Source organism: Nyctereutes procyonoides, unplaced genomic scaffold (assembly GCF_905146905.1).
Source record: "Nyctereutes procyonoides isolate TBG_1078 unplaced genomic scaffold, NYPRO_anot_genome, whole genome shotgun sequence".
NCBI classification, from domain to species: domain Eukaryota; kingdom Metazoa; phylum Chordata; class Mammalia; order Carnivora; family Canidae; genus Nyctereutes; species Nyctereutes procyonoides.
In genome coordinates, this window is record NW_026575082.1 from 24,137,429 (window position 1) to 24,164,161 (window position 26,733).

The 26,733-nt window shown below is 39.5% G+C and overlaps 1 protein-coding gene across 1 annotated transcript; it reads left to right on the forward strand.

Moving 5' to 3' along the window:
• The first annotated feature begins 113 nt into the window (after nt 1–113).
• On the forward strand, nt 114–25,556 carry LOC129514490 (protein FAM210A). Its single transcript, XM_055333102.1, has 4 exons — nt 114–309; nt 15,786–16,302; nt 20,355–20,466; nt 24,673–25,556. The coding sequence occupies exons 2-4, from the start codon at nt 15,827–15,829 to the stop codon at nt 24,904–24,906; spliced, it is 822 nt and encodes a 273-aa protein (XP_055189077.1). The 5' UTR covers nt 114–309; nt 15,786–15,826; the 3' UTR covers nt 24,907–25,556.
• Nucleotides 25,557–26,733: the final 1,177 nt, after the last annotated feature.

The following is a 26,733-nucleotide window of genomic DNA, read 5'->3' on the forward strand; positions in this document are numbered from 1 at the left end:
CGGCCGGAGGAGCGAGCGCCGCGCGAGCCTCGCGCCGGAACTACGAGTTCCGTCGTGCCGCGCGCGGGGCCTGGCGAGACCGCGCGGTGCCGCATGGGCCGCCGCACGCACGCCGTTGGTGGGCGCGGCGGGAGGGCGGGCGGCCGCGGAGGCCAGGGAGGGCCGGCGAGGGGTGGCCCCGTGGCTTCCGGCGCCCTGACCCGCGCTCGACCGGGTCACTGTCCCGGTGACTCCGCTGCGGCTTCGGAGACCTGCCTTTCGGCCCGTGCGGCGGGACGGGACCCGGCGGGGGCGTCAGCCTCCTGAGAGGTAGCCTGGGCCCCAGAGCGCCGACAGCTGCGGGAGGGGTCGGGCACCTGCCCGCGGGGCGCGCCCCCGCCCCCGCCCCCCCCCGCCGGGGTCCGCCGCGCGCGCCGCGCAGCCCCCGCCCTCCTCTGGCCGAGCCGGGCCTGGGGGACTGGAGCGGCTCCGGTCCGGGCCTCCCTCCGCTCTGCCCTCCGTCGGAGCACGGCTGCCGAGGGGCCGGGGAGCCGCGCCGTAGAGTCGTCCTCGAAGGCAGCGGGCCCTGGCTCGACCCTGCGGCCTCCGGGGGATGCCGGGGGATGCCGGGGGATGCCAGGCACGCTTGCGGGGACGGGACGGACCGCCTGACTCCGCACGTCCGCAGGCCTCCGGTCTCCGGGTCTCCCAGATCTCCCAGGTCACCGAGGTCTCCCAGTCTCCGAGATCTCTCAGGTCTCCCAGATCTAGATCTCTCGGGATCTCCCAGATCTCCCGAGTCTCCCAGATCTCCCAGGTCACCGAGGTTTCCCAGTCTCCTAGATCTCCCAGTTCGCCCTGATCTCCCAGATCTCCTAAATCTCTCAGGTCTCCCAGATCTCCTAAATCTCTCAGGTCTCCCAGATCTCCTAGATCTCCCGGGGTCTCCCAGGTCTCCTAGATCTCCCAGATCTCCTAGATTTCTCAGGTCTCCCAGATCTCCTAGATCTCCCAGGTCTTCCAGATCTCCTAGATCTCTCAGGACTCCCAGATCTCTCAGGTCTCCCAGATCTCCTAGATCTCTCATCTCCCGGGGTCTCCCAGGTCTCCTAGATCTCCCAGATCTCCTAGATTTCTCAGGTCTCCCAGATCTCCTAGATCTCCCAGGTCTCCCAGGTCTTCCAGATCTCCTAGATCTCTCAGGACTCCCAGATCTCTCAGGTCTCCCAGATCTCCTAGATCTCTCAGGTTTCCCGTTTCCAGATTTCCAGGTCTTCCAGATCTCCAGGTCTCCTAGATCTCCCAGATCTCCTAGATTTCTCAGGTCTCCCAGATCTCCTAGATCTCTCAGGTTTCCCAGTTTTCCCAGATTTCCCAGGTCTTCCAGATCTCCCAGATCTCCTACGTCTCCAGGTCTCCTAGATCTCCCAGGGCTCCGCTACAGCCCAAGGCACCCCCTGTTCTGAAAGTCGGAAGCTCCCTGGCTCAGGTCTTCCCTCCTGAGACGTAGGGTCAGAACTCCCTGTGAACTGGGGCTCCTGATGCGTTTGCGTTTTAATGCCATTTGGCCTGAGCGCGTCTCCACCTTGAGGGCGTAAAAGCCGTGTGATTAGATTTGCGGTTCACCTTGAATCCTTTCCCAGATCGATCCCCTGAGAAGCTGTCTTGAAGACGTGATCTCCTGGCCTACCTGCCCGGAGGTAGTTAGGTAATGGGACTTGGCGTTGGAGGCGGCCAGGTTTGCGGCGGGTACTTCGCGGTCGAGCCCCCTCCGCACGGTGGGCATCAGCCTTGCTGCGTGGTTGGCCCGCAGTGAGCCAGCCATTCCTGGACCAGGACGAGGCCTATTTTTAACAAATGAGGACGAGCTCTCGGTTTCAGATGCCTGCACTTGGATCCTTTATTATGTGCGTGAGCGGTGTTGAGAGTGTCCGTTCTCGAGGATGGACAACTACGAAAGTGTAGGTCCTAGGACTGGTGTGCTGTGTGCATACCCACCCCTTAGAACGAGGCGAGGACAGCCCATGTTGCTGGTTCTGATGCTCAAGTTCCTAGAGATAAGTGCTGTTGTAATTTTAGGGAAAATGAATCTAACTTTGACTTCTAAAGACATTTTTTCATTAGATTAAAAGCCTCTTAACTATGAGTTTGCACAAACTCCACCATGAATATATGTCTTGCATGGGATATATAGAGATCGCGTTTTATGATTTTTATCAATCTTCACTGAAAATCATGCAAATTGAGTGGAGAATAGGAGAACTCTTGTGCAGTGGTAAGGAAGGAGTGAATGGCCAGATAAAAATGCTTTAAAACTACTGTTGGTGTTATTTTCCCCCATTATTGCCTGAGTAATATCTGGTTTTCTGAAAGTTGCATTAAAATAATAGTTAATATTTTGGTAGCTTCTATGTGCCAGACTAAGTTCTATACATATTTGAACTGATTTAGTTCTTAGTAATCCAGTGGGGGAGGGAGGGGGTAGGTTTTTTGTTTTTTGGTTTTTTGTTTTGTTTTGTTTTGTTTTTAAATGAGGCTTGAGTAATTTGGCCAAAGTCATGCAGCTGGGTTATATATATAATTGCATGGGTTATTATATTTAGAGAAAAAATAACTCAATGTTATCTCACTACAGTGTGAGCTGCAACAAGGCAAAGATCATCACTTTTGTTCAGTGATTTAACCTGAGTGCTTTGAATAGTGCCTGGCATAGCTGGGTGCTTATTGATTGAATGAGTTGCCAAGAAAAGCTTTAAAAAAAAAATTTTTTTAAGGGTCATATAGGGTTTATTTCAATCCACATATAAGATTTCTTTTTGTACTACTTTGGTTATTTGGCTCATTACTCACCCTGCCTGCTTTGGATTCTCTTGGTTTGGATTGTATTTTTGTCAGTAACAGAAAATGGAGTAGTAACTTGCAAATTTTCTACTTAAAGTAAAGGTAAGCAACAGATTCAGTAGATACCATGCCTCCTTTTAAGTCCTTAGTTTCCAAAGGGACAGCACACAGAAGTATAATCTTAAAGTGTAATTTCTGTTATGCAGTTGGAGATCACATTTTTGAAGCATAAAATTTTTTTAAATGTAGATATAGTCTTGCAACTTCCTAAGCACAGTGTCCTTGGAGGTGGGAGAGAGGTGGCTTATGGAGGGTTTGTTTCTCCAGGCTTGCGGAGGGACTGTTGTGCCAATCCATTCAGCAGAGTGGTCCTGCTTAAATTTTATTGCCTTTTTGGAGCACATAAGATATTCTTGTTCTGAATGTTTTTGGTATAGTTGAAAGTAAGATTTGGTTGAGAAATCTAATTTCATTATGTGTGATTGGTTAGTTTTATATGTCAACTTGAGTAGGCTGTACTATCTATTTAATCAAACACTAATCTAGGTGTTATGGTGGTGGTATTTTAACATGTGGTCAACATCTGTAATCAACTGACTTTAAGTAAAGGATTGTACCCTCAATAATGTGAGTGGGCCTCGTCCGATCAATCGAAGGCCTGAATTTTAAACTGAGGTGTCTCAAGAAGAAAAACTTCTTCCTCAAGACTACAGCATTGATTTCTGCCAGTTTCTAATCTGCAAATCTGCCCTACACATTTCAGAGTTGCTGGCCCCCATAATTTTGTGAGCCAGTTCCTTAAAATAAATCTGTATTTACTTAGGTGAATGATCTAATAATAGATTTCTAATACTTAGAAATAAATATCCATTCATCCAAATATAGATAAACCTAAAGACAGATAGATAGAGATATATTTATGTATTATTTCCTGTTGGTTTTGTATCCCTGGAGAAACTTGTCTGATTCAGATTTTGGCACTGAGAGTGGTTCTAGAGGAACAGATTCTTAAAGATGAGTTTTTTGAATCGGCTGTGGTGTTCTTGGAATTGGTTCCCTAATCAGGTTAGATGTAAAGGCACTAAAGACTATTTCCAGTGGTAACAAGGACACTGGTAGCCCGTGATGTGATGTGGCAATAGAGACATACAGAACACAGAACATTACCATCTTAAGGTTCTGGATGGGATGATCACATATTTGATGACTTAAAACATTTTTGGTCAAATTAACAAGTATGAGACTGGCTGTTGACTGCTGGCTGCTAACTGTGCTGGCGAAAGAGGAAAGAAAAGGATGAGCTCAGGTCTTTAGATTCGCAACTCAAGCTCTGTGTAAATAACCTGAAAGTTTTTATGTCTGCCCTAAAGAAACTCATCTCCTGTAGATGCAGAGCTGAGACTGCTGGAAACCAAACCTAGAGTCTCATCCTGCAAAATGGCTCAGTTACAATGTAAAATGAATTCCCCATCTAACAGAGTACCTGGTATTAAAATGAGGGCATTGATTGAGAAGGAATGCAATCTTTAAATTTGGAATGGGGGTACTGAACCCCTAAATTTCAATCCATTGTCTTTGCCAGTAAAAGCAGCCTTTCCACTCCTTTTTGAGAATTGAGCCGTGCTTTGTGTGAAGTACCTGTAATGGCCTTCATGAGGTATTTGCCTTGCAAGATAGCTGGTTCTCCTTAGGAACTACCCTACTACGCTTCCCTGCTGCTAGACTCAAGTCCTAGGAAGCCCTCAAAGAGAAGCCTCAAAGTGTATCCCATGAGGAGGTGTGTTGCACTCTAAAAACCACATGATTATTTATTATACACATAGGAATCTGGGGAGTTTTTCTGGGATTGGATATTAAAGTGTGGGATAATGATAGAAGGAACATAAAGTTGGACCAGGCCAAATTTATTGATATAGGGACCACTAAGCTAAGATTCTGGATTCACTGTTATAGCTTGAGAGAGTTAAGGGCTTCTGACAGTTTAGTTGGCTAAAACATGGACCAAAAGGGGACCCATGCTACATGAAGTTAAAATACCAGACTTGCCTTGTATACTAGAGGAAGGAATCCAGAGGCCTTGGGAGATTGGAATGGTAGAGTGGCTTTACCATGTAAGACCAATTTACCCATTCTGGGAGGGTCTGGATGAGATACCTTTCACCATGACAGAAATAAATTTATGAGGGGAGCCCCATCATCCATGAAGAACTTTGTGATTGCTCTTCTCTGTGGGTCAGAAATTACAGCAGAAACTGCTGCCACTGAACTAAGGATCCTTAAGGAAATTGAGTAGATACCACAGAGAGACCTGTTTTCTTAATGACATATCTTACATGCTGAAGGAAAGAAGCCAGAGGAGAGGGTGGTTGAAGTACAGGAAGGAGAAAAATACAAGGAAAATATGATTGAGCAGAGTCTTGGAAAAGACAGGAGGAGGTTAGATCTAGAACACAGAGGGAGGATTGAGTTTCTTTTCTGAGGAAGGAGTTAAGGGATTCTGAGTTGGGTGTGGACGCAGGTAACTCTGGAAGGGGGAAGGCTGAAGTTGAGAAAATTTACTCCTAATGACTCAGGCTCGTTTTTAAAGGGAAAGAGGGGTATATCTTCGTCTGTCTTGTGGGGCCATTAAGTAGTAAACATAAGTAAATTAAATTGGGTGTTACAAGATAAGTGCTATGAAAAAAGAAACAGAACAAGATAGGGAAGATTGGAATGTTGGTAAGGAAAGGGAGGATTGGGGTGGTGTTTTAATTTTAAATTGGATAGTCCGGGCATGCCTCATGGAATGGATGCTGTTTGAAAACAGACTCAGGGAGTAAAAGAATTAGCCAGACATCTTGAGAAAGACTGTTCCAAGCAGAGGGAACAGCCAGTGCAGAATTCTTACAGTAGCCCCTTTAACATGTGGGAAGAGCTGCGAGGGGTCAGGGGGTAGTGTGGCTGGAGCAGAGTGAGAAGAAGAAAGAGTTAGGGATGTATTCAGAGAAGAAAAGGGAGGAAATGACGTGAGACACTGTAGATGATTGTAAGGGCTTAGGCTCTGGCTCTAAGAAATTGGAGAGTTCTAAACACGAGAAATACGCTTCGGTGTGTCTTATATTTTACTGTGGGCTGAAAATAAAATATAAGAGGTTTGAAGAGATTGAGAAAGTTGTGCAACGGTCAGTGAAAGGAAAGGGAGAGGAAGCAGATTGGATCAGGAACCAGTGTGGGTTGTCATATAACATTCAGAGCCTTTCTGAAAGGTGAGGTACCCTGAGTGTATGGTGGGTACTAGTTTACTCAGTTGTGTGATTTTTGTTACTGCTCAGCTGTAAGATGCTTGTGGGAAAAAGAGTTGCTCTAGCTCAAGATTAGATTTTTGTGGGCTGGTATTTACAGATGGACAAAGTAGTAGTTCAAGTAATGCACCCTAGAATTGAGGCTGGTTAAAGACTTCTGAGTGAAACTAGGAAAAGCTATTAGATTTGAAAGAAAAATAGGAGGTAGGGTGGTGTAAGGCCCTGGAGCTACAGTCCAGAGAATAAGGGAAGGAAGGCTGTAAGTAGAAGAGGCTGCAGAAAGTGGGATCATGTGTTTCAGAACTTCAGTTGTGGAGAAATACCAGATGGTTTCCAGGAGGAATGCATTGCTAAGGAAGCTGGGATTTTGCATGGATCACCCAAATGGAAGAATGATAAAAGTTTAGATGAAGGAAGAATATGAACTTTGTTTGGCCAAGTCTATAGATGAGAAGATAAAGAAGGAAAACTAGGACTAATTATTGTTATAGCATACTTAATGCTAGAAACTTATTTTCTCTCATTTCATCGTCATAAATACCATAGGATAAAGGTGTAGTTAAAACCCCACTTAGGGCAGCCCGGGTGGCACAGCAGTTTAGCGCCGCCTTCAGCCAGGGCCTGATCCTGGAGACCCGGGATCGAGTCCGGCGTCGGGCTCCCTGCATGGAGCCTGCTTCTCCCTCTGTCTGTGTCTCTGCCTCTCTTTCTCTCTCTCTCTCATGAGTAAATAAAATCTTTTTTTTAAAAAAAAAATAAATAAAACCCCACTTAGGGATGAGGAAAAAAGCTAAGTAAAATGATGCCAGAAAGGGCTGGAACTCAAATCTTTCTGACTGCAAAGCCTGCATTTCTCCCAGTGCAATAGAATAACATCAGCCAGACCCAAAAAAGAAGGGGATGGAAATAGAATCATGAGATTCTGGACCAGTGCTACCATTACAAATCACTGTGGCTTGCCTTATGAAATTTAGGTCCTCTGAAAGACAAAAAAAAAAAATGTGTAAATGAATATATTTATTTAATTTATTTATTTATAGTAAATTTGAAAAAATCATTGATTTTTATACAAATGATACATTTGACATTTCAGACTGTTCCAAAAATCAGTGAATTATTAATGAAATTTTTTGAGAATTCACTAGGGGGCATAATTTAACCTTTCTTGAAGACTAAGAATTTAACAATGGCTCCCTCATTATCACAGCTTGTATATGTTGCCCAGTTCTTGTATTAGAAAGCTCAAAAGCGGAATAGATTGAAGGAGGTGGATTATATAATAGAAATTAAGTTGAAGGCATCAAATTCATTAAGGAGTAGGAAAATAACAGCCCAGAAAATACTACAAAGAGTATTTTTGTACATCTCTTTCTGGACCCTGTTCTGTTTGATCTGTGTGACTTTGCGTTCTCCAGTGCTACACTGTCTTGGTTATGGTTATTATAAAGTTTTAAAATTGAGTGAGTAATGTATCAATTTTTTTTTTTTTGTCTTCTTGCGATAGCTAGGAATTGCAGTATAGTGTTGAGTAAGAGTGGTCAGAGAGGACATCCATGCTTTGCTCCTAGTAGTAGGAGGAAAGTGCCCCGTCTCTTTTCCATTAAGTACCACATTAGCTGTGAGTTTGGCGTAGATATTCTTTATCAGATTGAGGAACTTCCCCTGTACTCTTAGTTTGCTCAGAGTTTAAAAAAATCATGAATGGGTATTGGATTTTTGTCAAGTGGTTTTGCTATATCAATCCATACAATCACATGATCATATGATTTTTTTTAGCTTGATGATATGATGCATTATATTGAGTTTCAATTATTCAATCATTCTTTAGTTTCTAGACTAATCCCACTTGGTTTGGTGTATTAAACATTGATGGATTGGATTTGCTAATATTTTGTTGAAGACTTACATATATGTTCATGAGAGAGATTGGTTTATAGTTTTCCTTAAGCAGAGAGCTTCATCCAGTTTTGGTCATAGGCTAATGCTAGCCTCACAAAATGGGTTAGAAGCCTTTCTTCTTCAATTTTCTGGAAGAGATTGTGGAGAACTGACATTATTTCTGCCATAGATGTTTGACAGAATTCACTAATAAAACACCTGGGCCTGGTCTTTCTTTCTTTCTTTCTTTCTTTCTTTCTTTCTTTCTTTTTTTCTTTCTTTCTTTCTTTCTTTCTTTCTTTCTTTCTTTCTTTCTTTCTTCTTTCTTTTTTAGCTTAATTCTTATTGATTCAATTTCTTTGAAAGATATAGATAGGGCTATTTAGGTCATATTTTTCTTCCTGTATGAGTTTTGGTAGTTAATATTTTTCAAGGACTTGTTCCATTACAGCTAAGTTACCATACTGGTGGGCACCAAGTTATTTAACAGTATTCCTTATCGCTTTTTAAACGTCTGTGGGTCAATACTCCTGTTTCATTTCTTATATTACTAATTTGTGTTTTCTCTCTGGGTAAACCTAGCTAGAGATTTACCAATTTAATCGGTATTTTACAGAGCCAGATTTTTGGTTTTGTTACATTTTCTATTGTTTTCCTTTTCAATTTCATTGATTGTTGCTATGATGATGGTGTGGTGATGACGATGTCTGCTTGCTTTAGGTTTATATTGGTCTTCTCTTTCTAGTTTCCTAGAATGAAAGCTTAGCTTATTGAGTTTAGATCATTTTTCTTTCTGATATGTGCCTTAGGTGCCATTAATTTCTCCACAGTCATTGCTTTCCTGCATCCCACAAATTTCAATAAGTTGCATTTCCATTTTTTTTAATTTTTATTTATTTATGCTAACCACAGAGAGAGAGAGAGAGAGAGGGGCAGAGACACAGGCAGAGGGAGAAGCAGGCTCCATGCACCGGGAGCCCGACGTGGGACTTGATCCCGGGTCTCCAGGATCATGCCCTGGGCCAAAGGCAGGCGCTAAACTGCTGCGCCACCCAGGGATCCCGTTGCATTTCCATTTTTAATTCAAAATATTTTAAAATTTATCTTAAGGTTTCTATGACCTATGTATGAATTATTTGTTTAATTTCCAGGGGTTTTCCAGCTATCTTTCTGTTAGTGATTTCTAGTTTAATTCCATTATGGTCTGAGAACATATTTTGCATGATTTTTATTCTTTTAAATATGTTAAGGTTATTTTATGGCGCAGAACGCGGTCTGTTTTGTTGAACTCTCCATGTAATAAGCTTGAGTAGAATGTATATTCTGCTCTTGTTGGAGTACTCTATAAATGTCAATTAGATCAAGTTGATTAATAGTGTTTAGTTCAACTATATCCTTAATGATTTTCTGACTGCTTGGCCTATCAAGTACTAACGGGGGTGTTGGAAGCTTCCACTTATAATAGTGGTAATGTCTATTTCTCCTTTCAGTTCTGTCAATTTTTGCCCTGTACTTTAATCTTCTTTTATCAGATTTACACATATTTAGGGTTGTTATCTTTTCCTAATATTACCACTATATTATTTATTATGAAATACCTCTCTTTCATTTTGATAAACAAGGAATTTCTAAAGTCTGCTTTGTCTGAAATTAATATAACTATTCCATCTTTCTAAAAAAAAAATCAGTATTAATGTGTTTTTTCTCCATCCTTTGATTTGTAACTTAATCTGAGTCTTTATAAAGTAAGTGATTTTTTAGACAAAATGCAGTTAGTTTTTTAAAAAAGAAATCTCTGACAATTTGTCTTTTAATTGGCTTAATAATCTACCATGTTGGTAAATGTTTTTTATTCATTGCTATTTGTTCTTTGTTTTTCCCTTTTTCTGCCTTGTGTGATTTTACCTGAGAATTTTATATGATTCTATTTTATCTCCTCTTTCAGTGTATCAATTACACTTTTTTTGGTGGAATATTTTATTTGAAGGAGAGTGAGAGCATGAGCACGCGGCGGGGGGGGGGGGTGGTGGTGCGAGGGAAAGGGAGAGGGGAAAGAAAGTCTAAAGGTCATTGAGATCACCACCCAAGCTGAAACCCAAGAGTCAGATATTTGACTGTACCACCCAAGTGCCCCTCAGTTGCACTTTTTTAAAAAAATATTTCATTTATTTATTCATGAGTGACTGAGAGAGAGAGAGAGAGGCAGAGACATAGAGGGAGAAACAGGCTCCATGCAGGGAGCCTGACACAGGACTCGATCCTGGGTCCCCAGGATCAAGCCCTGGGCTGAAGGCGGCACTAAACTTGCTGAGCCACCCGGGCTGCCCCTTTTTATTTATTTTTTAATATATTATTTATTTATTCATGAGTGATCAGTTGTACTTTTAAAATACATTTTAGATAAATCAACTTTAAATACATTTTCCTTAGAGCTCATAATACACTTTTATCTCATCTAAGTCCCCTTCAAATGATTTTGTAATACTTCATATGTAGTTGCTAGTACTTCACCATGGAGTGTTACCATAGACTATTCCCAATTCTTTGGGACAGTGCTATTTTTAAATTTCACTTATTATGTACTTTTAATCGTTTAGTGCATTTACTAGCATTACTTTAAACAATTGTCTTCCAGATCAATTAATAATAAAAAAGATTATTTTACCTCTGTTGATTCCTTCCCTGTCAATCTTTTTTTAAAATGAAGATCTGAGTTCGAATGTTATTTCCTTCTTGAAAGTCAAATCTGTTGGCAGTGAATTCCTTCCAATTTTTTTTTGCTTAATAAAACCTTTGTTTAATACTTTTGATGGATAATTTTGCTGCATATAGAATTCTAGTTTGATGGTTTTTCTATACACACTTTAAATAGTCCCTTTACTCTTTTCTGGTTTCTGAAGAAATGTTGGCTCAACTTTATTCCTGTTCTCCTCTAGATAAGATGTTTGTTATTTTGTGTTTTTTTGTTTTTGTTTTTGCTTCCAGTTGCTTTCGAGATTTTCTTTTTGTAACTTGAATATGATATGCTCAGCTATAGATTTTAGATATTTATCTCTCTTGGTTCTCAGAGCTTCCTGGACCTGTGGTTTGGTGCTTATTAGTAATTTTCTCATGTAATAACTGAGATATTTCTTATACTTCTTTATCTGTTCTCCTTCTGGCACTTCTATCATGTGTATGTTACACCTTTAAAGTTGTCCCATATGCTGGGATGTTTCGTTCTGTTTTTTTTTTATATGTGTGTTGGTGGGAGGAGGAGGGTTCATTTTTTGTTCCTCTTTACATTACAGTCTAGGGAGTTTCTGTTGACCTCCTTTCAAACTCACCCATTCTTTCCTTGGCTCTCTGGATTATGAATCCCTTAAAGACATTCTTCATTTCTGTTACAGTGTTTTTTGTTTTGTAGCATTTCCTTTTGATTCTTAGAATTTCCATTCTGCTTATAGTCTATGTTGTTTACTTTTTCCTTTCAAGCTTTTAACATATCATAGTTATTTTAAGTTGACAATGCTAACTTTTAAGTCCTCAAAACTTCCCAAGCTGAAGATGCTCTGTTGATTTTAGAAGTCATTTATTAGAGATCAATTGGGTCTTTTAAAAGCTGACAAATTGTTGACATTCGTGGAACCGAATTAGATTGAACACCACTAGATGTCAGGTTTTGCTCTAGTCCCTGTAACTACTGGGAATCAAGACAAACTTCTTGCCTTCCGGAAACATAGAGTTAGTCCACAGAGAAAAAAAAGAAGATTCTAATATCTACGTTTTCAGTGGAGTTTCTTTGCTAGCTTTCAGGGCTCAGGGTATTAGTGCTTGGGCTGTGACTTGCAGGAGAATGGCAGTTGAAGTAAGACCGTTATTTACAGAGAGTTTGTCCACTTTGTGGACAAATTTTGTTTTCATAGTTAGGGCATCTGTGGCAGTGGTCCATAGGTTGGAGGAGGTGAGGACAAGCCAGAAGACGTTATTTCTCTCATTCCTGCTTTAACCTGAGCAACTTTGCTTTTATTTATTTTTTTATTGAACTTCCAAATAAGATTTTGTTTGACAAACATTTTTTGAATTCACACAATAGAGAACTAAATCTTGCTGTTGGAATTTGTTGTTTCAACTCTAACTTTTTAGTTACTGTGTTTTTATGTCTTATATAAAAACAGCATATACATTAGTTAGTTCCTTTTGCACTCAGGTATTGTATTTCTGGTGCCACTTGAATGCCTTAGGCTTCCAGGTTTAAGAAATAGAAATATGTTGACATGATCTTGAGTAGTGTGGGTTTGGTTAGGATATAGAGGGAGGAAAGGAATCTCATAAATGAATTCCTTGCCTTATGGAACTGGAAATTTAGAATATAGCTTTTCTAGAATTCCAACAGCATTTTAACATTTGTGCTTTCTCATTGACATTTGTTCCAATCCATTCTTCTCTCTCTGTCATTCCTTTCACTTGGCTTCTCTTCTTTTAGTTCCCACTGCTTCCTTATACCTTTACTTTTTTCTTTTTTTTTTTATTTGAGTATAGTTGACACAATGTTACATTAGTTTCAGGTGTGCAAGGTAGTGATTTGACAAGTTTTTACACTATGCTAGGCTCGAGTGTAGCTACCATCCGTCACCATACAACGCTATTACCATATCATTAACAATGTATATTCCTGTGACTTATTCATTCCATAACTGGAAACCTTATACCTTTAATCTTGACCTATGTGTCTTCACCTTCTCTTTGCCTCAGAATTGCTATATGAGAGGCTCCTAACTTTCACATGTGTGTTAACTGCTTAACCGTGCCTGGTCTTGGGCTAGCTGTTATTGGATTGATTAGGTACAATTTCATATAATTTTTCAAGTTTTGTGCCAGAGCCGTCCTAGGAACTGTTTATCATGTATAATCTCCTTTCAGCTCAGGCCCTGGTCCTTAGGCTGTGTCACTGTAAATAAGGTCAACAGACTACTTTGTTTACTTACAAACTTACAAATAATAACTTGTAACATTTTCTGAGCACTTGCTACATATTCCTCATTTTCAAACATATTTCACATGTATTTATTTTATCTCATAACAATCTTAAGAAGTAGGTGCTATTATTAACCTTGTTTTATAAATTGGAAACCAAGGTGCGTTCTTGGGGCAGGGGTGGTGGTGGTGGTGGGTGGTGGCAGCGGCTGATTAACTTGTCCAAATGGTACATAGTTTATAGCATTTCCAAGATGTGGACTTGGGCAGTCTGACCTTGGCTTCCAGGCTCCTGGTTGGTAAATTCTACTGCCTGCTCATGAAAATTATTCATGATGCCCCCCCCGCCACCGTACATAGTAGGATTGTACACTGAGAATCAGCACCATTAATCATGCATATGCCAGCCACTTGCAGTGTTAAAGGCTTTGATGATGCAGTTCTAAAGTGGAAAAGGATAGCCACAGCAAGCAACGTAACCTGTCACCTCACTTGGTTCTAGTAATGCACTTCATCATTTATTTCCATAACTGAAGCAACAAGCAGTTTAAAACAGTGCCTCGTCTATACATATAAAAATTTCATACTGCCGAGGCAGGGAAATAACAGGCAATTTTTGGTATAATCTAAGTCTCATGATTTAAAAAATGTCTTACAGAAATTATTGTATCTCACTGGAAGAAATTCAGGTTTATCACTCTGGGTCTCTATTTATATCAGAAATAATGGCCTGTTAGTTCATAGCTTCTTCAGGTCCACCCATCGTGTCCAGATACAACTGATTTGATCTAACTAGAGTTTGTGAGGAATGACACCTCTATCATTGACCAAAATCTTTTATCTTTAATTGGAAAGATTAGCCAACTAACAAAATCTAGAAATGGAAACTGACAAGTGAGCTGAGGCCATTATACACAGTGCTAGCCGTGCGGCAAGATAACTTCTGTCTTGCCTAGATTTTATTGTTCCTGAAGCCTGTTCATTCCAGAGTACGTACGCTACTACTCCGTCTGTACTTGCCATCTACTTTTACTTGTATTCGTCTGAAACAGGTTTGTTCCTTGAAATCTGAGGAGTCTTACTGTATATGTCATCAATATTGTGATTGATGACCTTTGCAAGTCTGTAGAGTTGCACTGTCACTAGCCATTGCCCGTATGTTGTCCTTTGAATTAATTTTAATTTTCATTTGTAATTTAAAGTTAATTTTAAGTTAAAAGTTAATTTCATGGGCCTTATTTCCTTGATGCACTTTTATCCTGTGTCTTACATATGGAAGCCATTTGCTGGGCCTAGAGAAATGACCTCCAAATTCATATTGTCAGGTGTGACCTGTCTATAGGAGATTATGATTCATTAGGTCTGGATGGAGACCAGGAATCAGGTTTTTCAAACCATCTCTTCTTTGTCTCAACATCCCCAACCTGCCATGATTCTGATGCGTAGCCAGTTTTGGAAACCACTAGCCCAAAGATTGGTTTCTAGGGGAACAAAGAAGTCAAAGTAAAAGTACTTAAATAATTAAGGACTTTTTATTTTTTTTTTTAAGATTTTATTTACTTATTCATGAGAGACACAGAGAGGCAGAGACACAGGCAGAGGGAGAAGCAGGCTCCATGCAGGGAGCCCGACATGGGACTCAATCCCAGGTCTCCAGGATCACACCCTGGGCTGAAAGCGGTGCTAAACCCCTGGGCCACCCTGGCTGCCCAGTAATTAAGGACTTAATCATTTTTCTCTATGGCTTTTCTTTGTTGTTTAATATTTAAGTCATTAATTGAAGCACCTGTTAACCATCTCTATGGTTTTTTTTTTTTTTTTTTTTTTTTTTTGGTTGTTAAGGGGTCTGAACCTTCAGATTGTTACTTGTCACCGACTACTTTTCATTGCAGCAATCTCCAGTATCATCTTTAAAGTTTCCTGGGAGCCTATTTTTTGCAAGATGTGCAGTTTCATTTTATGATTTATTTACATTGTGCTATTGGATTATCTGTGAGAGCCTGATAAGAACTGATGTTAACTATTAATTAGGGAGGGGTGAGTTAGGGAATTAATTTCATATAGGGACAGTTCATTTAATGGACATTTTTGTGTAATGATAGACAACTTTGTACTCCCAGGCAATAAATATTCATGTAAAATAGAGTATTTGTATTTATTGGATTGCTAATTTGTTGGAGTGCTAACTCATATAGATTCTTATTTAGTATACAGTTTAAAAAATGAAATCAATATAGGAGAAGTAGTAAGGTAGCTGGTGTAGGGTGGGGATAGAGATTGGTATTCAGGTGGTGCTGCCTGATATTGAGAGAAGGGAATTGATTTGCCATATAGTAATGCATACTATAATTCTATTTTACTAGTGGGGAAACATATGTCTAGAGAAGCTAGGTAATTTGCTCAAAATAATACCACTGTTAGCTTAGTTGGGTCTGTCTTATTCCAAAGACTACATTCTTTTTAAATTATATTATACTGTCTTACGTTATCTAAAAGAAAAAAAAAAAAACCTTTTAGTTACGTCGAAAAGTCTCTCTACTTACCAACCAAAAACATATGTGATTTATAATTTTAGATAGTTTAGTCAGAAGGCATTGTAGAAAAAAAATGGCACTTTGTATCAACTACTTATCAGACTTTAACAGTTGTATTAATAACTTATTTGATGCTTATTTTAGTAAGACTTTTAAATCGTAGTATGTTCAAACTATATACCTTAACATTAATTTCTGTGGATTTGGTAGCAATGTCTGTCTGTTACTTCCTAATTGTTAATGATTTATTTTTAAGTGGACTGGTTTAAAATGGAAATCTATGTATAGTCTAATTTTTTTTTTTTTTATTATCTAGTCTCTGTAGAAGCTGAAATCCTTCAATCACTGTTCTTCAAAATGCAATGGAATGTACCGAGGTCTGTATTCCGACTGGCACATAGGACATGCATGGAACCACATAAAGCCAGTCTCTTTGGACACTGTCAAAACATAAAGGGACCATTACTTTTATACAAAGCTGAATCCAGAGTAGTTTTGGTACAGGGCCGTCAGAAGCAATGGCTGCACTTATCTGCTGTCCAGTGTGTCGCAAAGGAAAGGAAGCCATTCACTGCTCATCCACCCCAGCTGGGGGTCCTTCACCATAAACAGTGGGAGCTAGATATTTTATCCAAGAGGGTTATGTCATCCAAAGCCACATCCCCTGGAACTTCTTCAGAAAAAAAGGAAGAACCTGATCCTTTACAAGACAAATCTATTAATCTATATCAACGATTTAAGAAAACATTTAGACAATATGGGAAAGTTTTGATTCCAGTGCATCTAATAACTTCTGGTGTTTGGTTTGGAACATTTTATTATGCAGCTATAAAGTAAGTTTTTGCTTGGTTGAGCACCTTCCCCTGCTTTGTCAGAATGTGAATCTTTTTAATTATACTAATGAAAGCCTTAAATAAATAGTTTTTTAAATGCTTTAATGTTTTGAACTGATGAATATGACTGCTTTTCATAGCAGTTTTTGACATTTTCATAGCTAAATTTGCTTAGCATGTATAGCAGGGATTATATGAAAATTTTAAACTATCATCTCATTTAATCCTCACAAAAACCATATGAAGTAGGTAATGTAATTCCCATTATATTAATGAGATTAAGGAAGAATAAGTCAAAATAACTTAGCTTTTCTCAAAATATTTTGGAGTCTTAGCTCAAAGCACCTACTCTCATCTATTAACATTTAGCATAGCACAGAAATAAAGAGATTTTGGGAATTTGGCAGCACTATTGAGTTCTATACTTAGATATTCCTTAAAGTGTTCACAAATGTAAAAATATATCTATTATTTTGCCATATGTATGATTTTGGTGGGAAATTCGTATGATATTTTGCCAAACCCTGGCTAATATCTGCTGCAGATACAAAAATGAACAAATTGCAGACTTAGGTTTTAGTGTTACCCACACCTGATACGTGTCAAGGTAAGGCCTTTTGTTCTGATCAGAAGTTAATTTGTTATACACTTTAAAAATTGGGTTTAGATCTCATGTTAGATGTTCTTACCACAACTAAAATAAACTTTTAAAAAAAGTTAATTTGGTGGGCCTAGCCTGTAGGTATTGTAAAACACAGAATGTCTAGAATGCACCCTTTTCTGTTAAATACTCTTCCTTTCTTTTAAGATAAGTTATATTATTTACAATGTTTTAGGAACAGGAGTACAAACAAACAGATCCCAGTGATTTCCAGTGTTTTCCTGCCTCTAGAACCAAGGTGTTCCAGTATGTGCCTGTTCTTTTGAGTGCGCTGTGTTGGATTGTGGTGGACTGGGCACGGCAGCTCAGTGAGCTCGCATCCTGAGGACAGTGAAATGGCACATTGGACCTCACTTTGACATTTTATAGTAAACTCTCCTTATGAGTCTAGAATGATTTTATTCTTTCCAGAAATCCATCAGTTTTCAGTGTTTGGTTACATTTAATGGCTTGATATTAAGGTATTAATAAAATATGTGAGTTTTATATGTAAAGCTTACTCCTTGAGAAAAGGTTGTTTTCTTTACTAAATTAAAAGATAATGAAGACTTATTCTGAGAAAACACAGGATTAGGAGTGTTTCTCTACAAAAATTCTGAAGGGATTTTTTTACCTTGTGTAGTTGATGCTGTTCTGATTCTCTTCACATCTTTCTCTCCATTAGCTTCCTAATATTCAATTATAGCCTTCTTCATTGTGTATCATTATCCTTTAAGAATTGTCCCTTTCTTTTTTTTTTTTTTGAATTGTCCCTTTCTTTACAGAATATCCTCGTATGTACACTATATGGAATTATCTTTTTCATTAATGACATTTTTCTGTACATATATAATATTTATAGAAGTCTTCAGAACTGCTCTAGTTTTTAACAGCATAAAATCCTGTGCCATTTTGGATAAAAACTATTATTGGCATTCAGCTCTATATAATTAATGGCTGTCTATATGTCAAATGTTCTTTTTTGAGCTATTGAGGATTTTCTGATGCCATACTGTGAAAAGTGATGAGTGATAGCTCTGCCCTCCTGAGGCTGCCCTTTATAAGCATTTGGCCAGAAGTCCTTGCAGGGAGAAATCTGTTTTTAATTAATTGAGTATGAGATTCTGATTTGGGCTCTTAAAAAGAGCACTTTTGTTCCATTTACTTTTCTTTGCCTTCTTAGGTAAAAGAGTTCTAAACTGAAGAAAGCAGACCGCAAGTAACTTAGTGATAATGAATCATACCTAAGAGGTTTTCAGTGCCATCTGGCACCAAAGGCAGTGGTGACACTGCCATCCCCTGTGGAATGCACCCTTATTTTATTCTTCCCCCTTTTTCTGGAGAGTCCTTGCGTGTAAACATGGTGGTAAGACTGTGCACTTGAAGTCCTGTCCCTTTACCTGTCACAGTTTGCCTGTGGCTGGCCGTCAGCGCGGGACTTTGCCAGACCCCGCACCCCAGCCCAGCCATCGCTGTGCCGCAGTTTTGGCCCCACACAGCTGGTTTATGTTCAGTAGGATGTGTTGCTTCCCAGAAACAGTTCTTAATGTTTTTTATTAAATCCTATCTCTTCAGAAAGTTGATTTGTTCTAAGTAAAGATCTTATCACAAGTAATACTTGCAGAATAAGTATTTAGCATTTGTTCTAATGGCAGTGTATCTGTCACTGCCATGTGGTTCTGTTATCAAATTGGAGTTGATTGTATTAAATATAGGTCTTCAATTCAACTGACAAGAGGCTCTCTTTATTTTATTTTGTTTTAGCTGGGCAGAGAGCTGGTATTTGTTACCTACTTAACTATTAAAAGGAGGAAGAAAAAATAGTTTTAACTTGAAAGATGGGCATTTGACATCACACGGCATTCCTACCTAGTGTTTATTTTCGTCACTCTGACAACGAGCATTGCTGCCTTTCTAGACATGATAAACAAAGTGCCATTCTGTATTTATTTAGCTCAGTGATAAAGATCTTAGGCTTTTCAGATTTCAGGGAGATCTGAATTATACATGTGAATAGATTTTATTTTAATTTAAGCTTTACTGCCGCTGCTCTCTGGCAGACCCTTGCAGAGATCCTACATCCAGCCCGGAGTGCTCCATCTGATCAAACGTAGCTTGATGGCGGCTTTGTTCTACGCTTGGATGCCGTGTGTGTTGGGCCTCAGCTTTCTCAAGTTACAGATCTGTTCTGAGGCAAACTCCTGCCTGATTTTCACTGCATTTTATCCTGACTGTGAATGTGCTTTTGCCCTTGTGTATTTCTGCATCAGTTGAAGCGTCCATAGAGCTGGACTTTGTGGAGCCCAGATTTCTGTCAGACTGTGGAAGCTCAGTTGGTTAAGCATCTGATTCTTGATTTTAGCTCAGGTCATGATCTCAGGGTTGTGAGGTAGAGCCCCACGTGGCTCTCTATGCTCAGTGAGGAATCTGCTTGAGATTCTTTCCCTCAGCCCTCCCCCCTGGCATGTTCTGTCTCTCTCTAAAATAAATACATCTTGAAAGGAAGGAAGGAAGGAAGGGAAAAGAGAAGAAAAGAAAAAAGAAAAGAAAAGAACGAACTAGAATTTGATTTGGGATCACAGGGCACAATGTCTATAAAACAACACAGAGTGAGGGAGAGAGCTTAAGACAGCACATGCCAGTATAGCTATATGTTGATAAAGAAGGAAACTAAAAATAGAACTTAGCAGCTCGTATTAGAGACTTCTCTGCTTTCTCTCCCTCCCTGCAAAAACTTGTTGCAATTTATGGTAATTGCTTCTTCACCTGCCTTTTACGCTAACAGGATAGAGGCATCCACTTAGAATAATTGAACTTTCCATCAAACCCATAGAATCATTTATTCTTTACATACCACCACAATAAGTTCTGTTATAATGTTGCTTTTACAGTAATATAGTTTGAGGTGCAATTTTAGAGGTGAAAGCATAGGTCTTGAAGTTTGAATCAGCATTCTGAGGAGGTAGTGTTTGTTTGAGGAAACTAAGACCAAGTTAATGATTTTGATTCTTCCTTCTCAAGTCACTTAAAGCTATTAATTTTACTCTGCTAGATCCTTCTGTTTAAAATATAGTGATTAGGGATATACGTCTCTGTGCGGAAGGAAAGCAGAAGCTACAAGTGGTAAGATAAAGTACAATCCTGATGTTTCTGTACATCATGTTCTTCTAGAGGTAAATCACAGTGCTCGACAATGCAGAAGTGACTTTTAAACAAAATTTGGTTTTGGTGTTTTCAGAAAACTTTGAAAGTGTTTATCCCTTGAAGTTTGTGTGTATGCTTACATAAATACGTGTGTATGTATATATGTGTATGTATGTTATATATACACACACACACATATATACATGGACGTTACTTTGTTCTTTAGAGGAGTGACATGTATATATAAATCATTTTGTTTCTTTCTTAGAGGAGTGAATGTGGTTCCTTTTCTAGAACTCATTGGGTTACCTGACAGCATAGTAAACATTCTGAAAAATTCCCAGAGTGGAAATGCACTAACAGCATATGCCTTGTTTAAGGTAAGTACTGTTAAGAATGAATTGCTCTTCACGCTTAACTGGTAACCTGCTCAGTTTCTCATAAAACTCTGTGTTAGTTCCCAGTAGTTATCTTTTGTAACTTAAAATAGCCATATAAAATACCAGTCTAATGGCTAAAGTTTTTTTTTTTAAGTTTAGATTTTATAAATAAAATGATGGTTTAGGAAGAAGTCCATTGAGAATAGATCGTTCCTAACTGCTGTAATCAGATAAACGTGGGACTTCCAAATTTCCGGAAGTTATCTTTTTGACATTTCTCACACTTTAGAGTATATTAGTTTTCCTTATTCAGAGATCCACACGTCACTTGACTTGTTAGTGATATTTAGCATTTATTCCACTGTTTATAATAGTTCATCTTCTTGATAAGTAAAGTAGTAAAGTCTAATTCAAATTGTTACGTGGATCCCTGGGTGGCGCAGCGGTTTGGCGCCTGCCTTTGGCCCAGGGCGTGATCCTGGAGACCCGGGATCGAATCCCACGTCGGGCTCCCGGTGCATGGAGCCTGCTTCTCCCTCTGCCTATGTCTCTGCCTCTCTCTCTTTCTCTCTCTGTGACTATCATAAATAAATAAAAATTTAAAAAAAATTGTTACATGGGATCAACCTTAGACTTAGTAGCTGTTATGTATTTCCTTTTAGAAATTTGTTGTCTATAATCTAGCTGTTCTCTGGAGTTGAGACGATGACATCTTTATAAGCAGAGTTTCTATGTCTGTGGGTCTTTCTTTTGGAAGAGGAGACTCCATGTAAATTGTAGAATTTAGCCACATTAATCTTACTTTTCTAAGTTGACAATTACCAAGCTCTATATATCTTCATCCTGATAAAGAAAACAGGTAGAAAACATTTGGAAACTAGGTGCTATCTTATTTTACTTTCATTGTATAAAAATACTTAGAAGTATGGTTTTCTGGTAGTACCAGTAACGTTGTTTTATTCTGTTATCCTCATTAAAATCCTCTGAAATCTTGGGAGATCTTTTTTTTTTATTGTAATTTTGACTGGAGAGCTAAAGCTTAATTGAATATTTCCAACATGAAAACTTAATAAATCCATAAATGATCAAGTTTCTAGCTATAATGGGTATAATTTACCTTAGTAAATCAAACTATCATGATGATTTATGCTATTTCCCTAATGGCTCCTTATCCCGTGTTCCCATAGCATGTATAACTCTTAATAGTTCGTATCATGGTCTGGCGTTAGTTGTGTGGGGCTTTTTTGTTTTTTTAATATTTGGTTTCTTTATTTGATTTTAAGTGCTCAGGAATTCAGAGTCATGTCTTCTTTCTCTTTGTGTTTTCACAATGCCTGGTATTGTGGTTTGTGGGCACATCAGTGCGCAGCATATGTTTGTTGGGTGGAAGTTGAAACATGAACCTGTACATGTAGGTAGGCTAGTGTCAGCAGTGTTTCATCCCACTCAGTGTTCCTCTGGGAAGTGGGAAATGTACAGGGGATTCTCCTGGGTATTTTCTGTAACCCACAGTTTCTCAAGTGCAGTGACAAAACATTGGGATTTATTGCTTCAATAAGGCAAAGCCTCAGAAAAGAGGTGTGGCAAAGAGGAGAAAACACACTTGGGTTTAACCTTGTGACACAGACTAGGACACACTCCTCAGCCCTGTATCACTGTCCCAGAAGTGAACCTTTAGTTTAATTGACAAAAATTTTTTGAGTCCCTACTATGTGTCAAGTACCATTCTAGTACTGGGAATACTGTAATTAAATAAAATGGTACAGAATTCATGCCCTCATGGAACTTATATTCTAGTGGTGGGAGCCAGCTGGGTAAAGAAGGTAAAGTTAAAACACACACACCACCATGTTTAGATGATGGTAAGTGCTAAGAAGAAAGAACAGCAGCAAGGGAGGACGTGTTTGTGTTGGGGTGTTTTTGGGTATTTTGTTTTCTTCAGAGGGATGTTGCCAGCAGGTGAGGGAGTTGGGTAGAAGAGCATTCAAGGAGAGGAAACACAAATGCAAGGTACTGAGGCTGCAGGCTACCTGGAGTATTGGCGGGAACAGGGAGGATGCCAGTGTGGCTGGGATGAGAGGCAACAGAGCGGCAGTCAGATTGGGGGCCCTTACAGCCACGTGAGCACTTCAGCTTTTACTCAGAGGAGGTGGAAAGTCACTGGGCAGTTTTGAGTATCTGACTTGTGTTTTAACAAAATCATTTTGGCTTGTGTATTGAGAACAGCCTATATAGGAGGGCAAGGGTAGAAGCCTAGAGACCTGGCAGGAGGAGTTATTGCGGTGGTGTGGGTAAGAGCTGACAGTGGCCAGGACCCAGGGGTAACAGGAAAGCCCAGAAGATGCAGGTAGATTCTAGATATGTTTTGAAGATGGAGCTGGTGGGATTTTTTAATGAATTGAATGTAAATTATGCAAGAGAAAGGAGTTAAAGCTGTCTTGTAGGTTTTTGGCCTGAGCAACTTTAGAGTCGTGGGTGGGCGCCTGGGTGGCTCATTCAGTTAAGTGTCTGCCTTCAGTTTGGGTCATAGTACCAGAGTCCCAGGATCAAGCCCTGTGTCAGGGATCCCTGCACCATGGGGAGTCTGCTTCTCCCTCTGCCTCACACCTCGCTTGTGCTTTCTCTCTCTCTAATAGATAAAATCTTAAAACAAACAAAACAAAACAAAAAAACAGAATAGAGTTGCAGTCAGCTGAGCCTCTGACTCTCGGTTTAGCTCAGGTTATGATCTGGGGACATGAGATCAAGCCCCTCATCAGGCTCTGCAGAGTCTGAGGTTCTACCCCTCTGCTCCTCTCTCTCCCCCAAATCAATCAATCAATCAGTCAATCTTTTGAGAGGAGAGGGAAGGTGTCCTGGTGGCTCCATCCATTAAGAGTCTGACTCCTGACTTTGGCTCAGGTCATGATCTCAGGGTTGTCATGATCAAGCCCCATGTGGGGCTCCCTCTACACTCTATATAAATAAATAAAATAATAGAGTTGCCATTTCCTGAGATGTGGACAGCTTTGAGAGAAGTAGGTTTGGGGCAGGACCATCGAACATCATGAAGCAGCTGTGAACAAATGACATTTTGAGATCCTATTAGACATGCAGGTGGAAATGAGTAGGAGGTTGTATATACTGGAATTTAGGGGAAAGGCTCAGTCTGGAAATCTAAGAATCATTAATGTACAAATGGTACTACAGACATGATCCTGGGCTAAGACGACTGAGGAATGAGGTGGCTGGAGAGAGGGAGTACAGTGCTGCCCCATGGTGTTCAGAGGTAGGCAACAGGAAGAGGAATGGGCAGGAAGGACTGGAAAGGGGCAGCCTCTAAAGCAGAAGGAAATCAGGGAAGTAGGGGCACAGCAGCCAGGCAGGGCATGCTCCAAGGAGTAGAGGGGGAACCTGTCTCCATGGTTCTGACGGTTCACAGGCCTCTCATCAACTGTGATGAGAGGTGGGGGTGAAGGCTTGGTTAGAGTAAATTGAAGAGAAAATGAAGAGGCAAATTGGAGATGTAGAGCATAGGCCCCTCTTTCAAAGGGTTTTGGTACTGAAGTTATCAGAATGGGATACAGATGCTCTCCACTTTTGTGTTGTTCTTTGACCAGTTCATCTAGTACTCAGCTTTGGTCCTTAAATCTCTGGGCAAAGTTAAATCTGTGCATGCCTGCACAGATTTTTTTTTTTTTTCCTCATGAAAGTTCCCAGTTGGGATTTCAGACCCAGGGTGGATTGTAATGAGAAGGTAGCATGAGGCCTGGAAAAGTCAAAGGGTTTTGGAAGTGAAACTAAACTAAATTCAATGAAGAATAAACATTTGGCCCATGTTTGCTTCTCACCATTTGAAGTAGTTTGGGTCTGGTTTCGTTCTAGATACACAATGTCCACAGGTTAGCAGGGATTTTAAGGAACAGAGGCAAGTGCATGTTTGTTATTGGTCCTGAGGCATCGTCTCACATTCCCAGGGCGTCTGTCTCCGGGTTCACTAGCACGTGGTTGTAGGCTCCAGGGCTTCTGCGAATATGCTGTAGTCCTTGGGTCAGTGTCTCAGTGACAGATGTTTATAAAATACATTTACAAAAGAGGGAAAAACCCTGTAGCCAATAAAGTAATTTATACTCTTATCGTTACTAAAAATTTTAATTTCAGATTGTTTTTGCTTAAGACAGTAGTCCTGATGAGCCATTGATCTCCTGCCTTTGCTTTTCCCCTCAGATTGCAACACCTGCCCGATACACTGTGACTTTGGGAGGAACCTCCTTCACTGTGAAGTATTTGCGTAGTCGGGGCTACATGTCGACACCGCCTCCTGTTAAGGAGTATCTACAAGACAGGATGGAAGAGACCAAGGAGCTTCTCACAGAAAAAATGGAAGAAACAAAGGATAGACTCACTGAAAAATTACAAGAAACCAAAGAGAAAGTTTCTTTTAAGAAAAAAGTGGAATAGAGTGCCTTATATAACAGGTGATAGAACAATTTCTGCACTTTAACCCTTTGGAGACTATGGACAAGGACACATGCTTCTGATTATTTTTTTTTTCGTTAGTTGCCTAAATATACCAGTTCTCTGAGGGTTAAAGGCCTAAGATACCTTCTTTTTAAAGTTAAATATTACTAGAAAAATCAGTGTTTTTTGAAGAGAAAAATGAACCCAGTATAAGATTTTAACATCAATCACAGCATTAAGCAGCGGTTAATGTCATAAGTCAAAGCTCTTCTTCAGGGTCTTCAGAATCCTACTTGCTTTGTGTTTTATTGCAACCAGAACTTATGCAGATGAAGCCGTTGACTCCTTGAATGACTGATGTGGCCCTACACATGGTGTTAACACTGGATTTTCATCTTTATGTTATTCCTTGAGCTTTTAACTATATTCATTTCTCAATGTGGAGACCAACTATTATCGTCAAAACTGCCAGTGAATGAGGGGATATTTAGTGTTTCTGAAAAAATGGTATATAACAGTTATATACATTTAAAATAACACACTTTATATGAAGGAAATGGAATAAAAATTGAGTCCTATGTATGTAAATAAGATGTATTGGTCAGATGTAAATGAAAAATTGACCCTTTAAAAATGATTTTTACCTGAAACTTGTCATGATCAAATTTTTTAAAGCAAATCTATATGGACATGGTACTTTTTCACGTACAACATAAATCTCTACCATGAATCATTTGTGTTCTCTTCAACTCTTTTGCAGAGGAAAAGTGAAAATAATATTACACTTTAAGTTTATTGTTAAACCCAAATATTCCTAAACCGTGATTCAAGTTTGTGGTTCTCGAGCAGATACAGATGTGGGAGCCAACTCACACCCCCTGCCACGTGGCAGACTTTTGTCTCCATAGGCCAACATCCTCTTAGTCTTTGTTTCAGAGTTAATGTTGATTTCTTGTGCAGTAAATTTTTAAATTGTAGCTGCTTTTTCCCTTATAATGAGGGATCCTTTTCCCTTATATTGAAATATGCTTGAGCATTTTACTTGAATTTTTTTTTTTTTTTTTTTTACTAGCAAAGCTATCATTAAATTATCTGCTTGGAATGAAATTCAGCCATTGTCAGATACGAGAGTTGCCATGATTCTGTGAGTGTGTTTGAAAATGTGTGTGTCTGTTTCCTTTGGTTCTAACTGCTTTTACTTCAGTTCTAATCCTTGAGTTGATATTCAGAAAACAGAGTGGCCTCTTTCTAGACGTGTCATTGTTTGGATGATGTGATAAGACAAAATGTCAGAGGGACTTCCAGAAGCAACCCTGTGGGGGATCACTGCTATTGGGATAGACTTTGTATTAAATATTTAATGGCCAAATTTGGAGAATAATTCAAAGGAAATATTTAAATTTACTCTTGATGCATCTAATCACTATATTGGGACATTTTATGAATTAGTATGCTGTGATTGGAGTCTGTGCCTTTCTCTGTCATGCACACTCTTGAGCACGGAGAAGGGTTTGGTCTCCTGATACACAGCTGAACACAGGATTTCAGCTTGACAGCACATTTTAAAATCTAAAAACAGTTTACATGTTTTAGCTTGCTTATTAAGCAGATATTAAATGCTAAGATATTAACAAATTTCTTGGGTTTTTTGTTTTTTTAACCACTTGAGACTATGCCTGTGTTTTAACACCTAATGAAACTCTTCTAAAACAACTTACTTTTCACATTGCACAGGGCATATTTTCCTTTAGGGATAAAGTTGGGGTTCTTAGAAGTCACTAATAATCCTGAGACTAAAGTTTTCTTTTCCCGACTATCCACCACTTG

Coding starts and splice junctions, on each gene's coding strand:
- LOC129514490 (XM_055333102.1), top strand. CDS start 15,827: ATGCAATGGAATGTACCGAGGTCTGTATTCCGACTGGCACATAGGACA. Junction 16,303..20,354: donor TTTTATTATGCAGCTATAAA/GTAAGTTTTTGC, acceptor TTTCTTTCTTAG/AGGAGTGAATGTGGTTCCTT. Junction 20,467..24,672: donor CAGCATATGCCTTGTTTAAG/GTAAGTACTGTT, acceptor TTTTCCCCTCAG/ATTGCAACACCTGCCCGATA.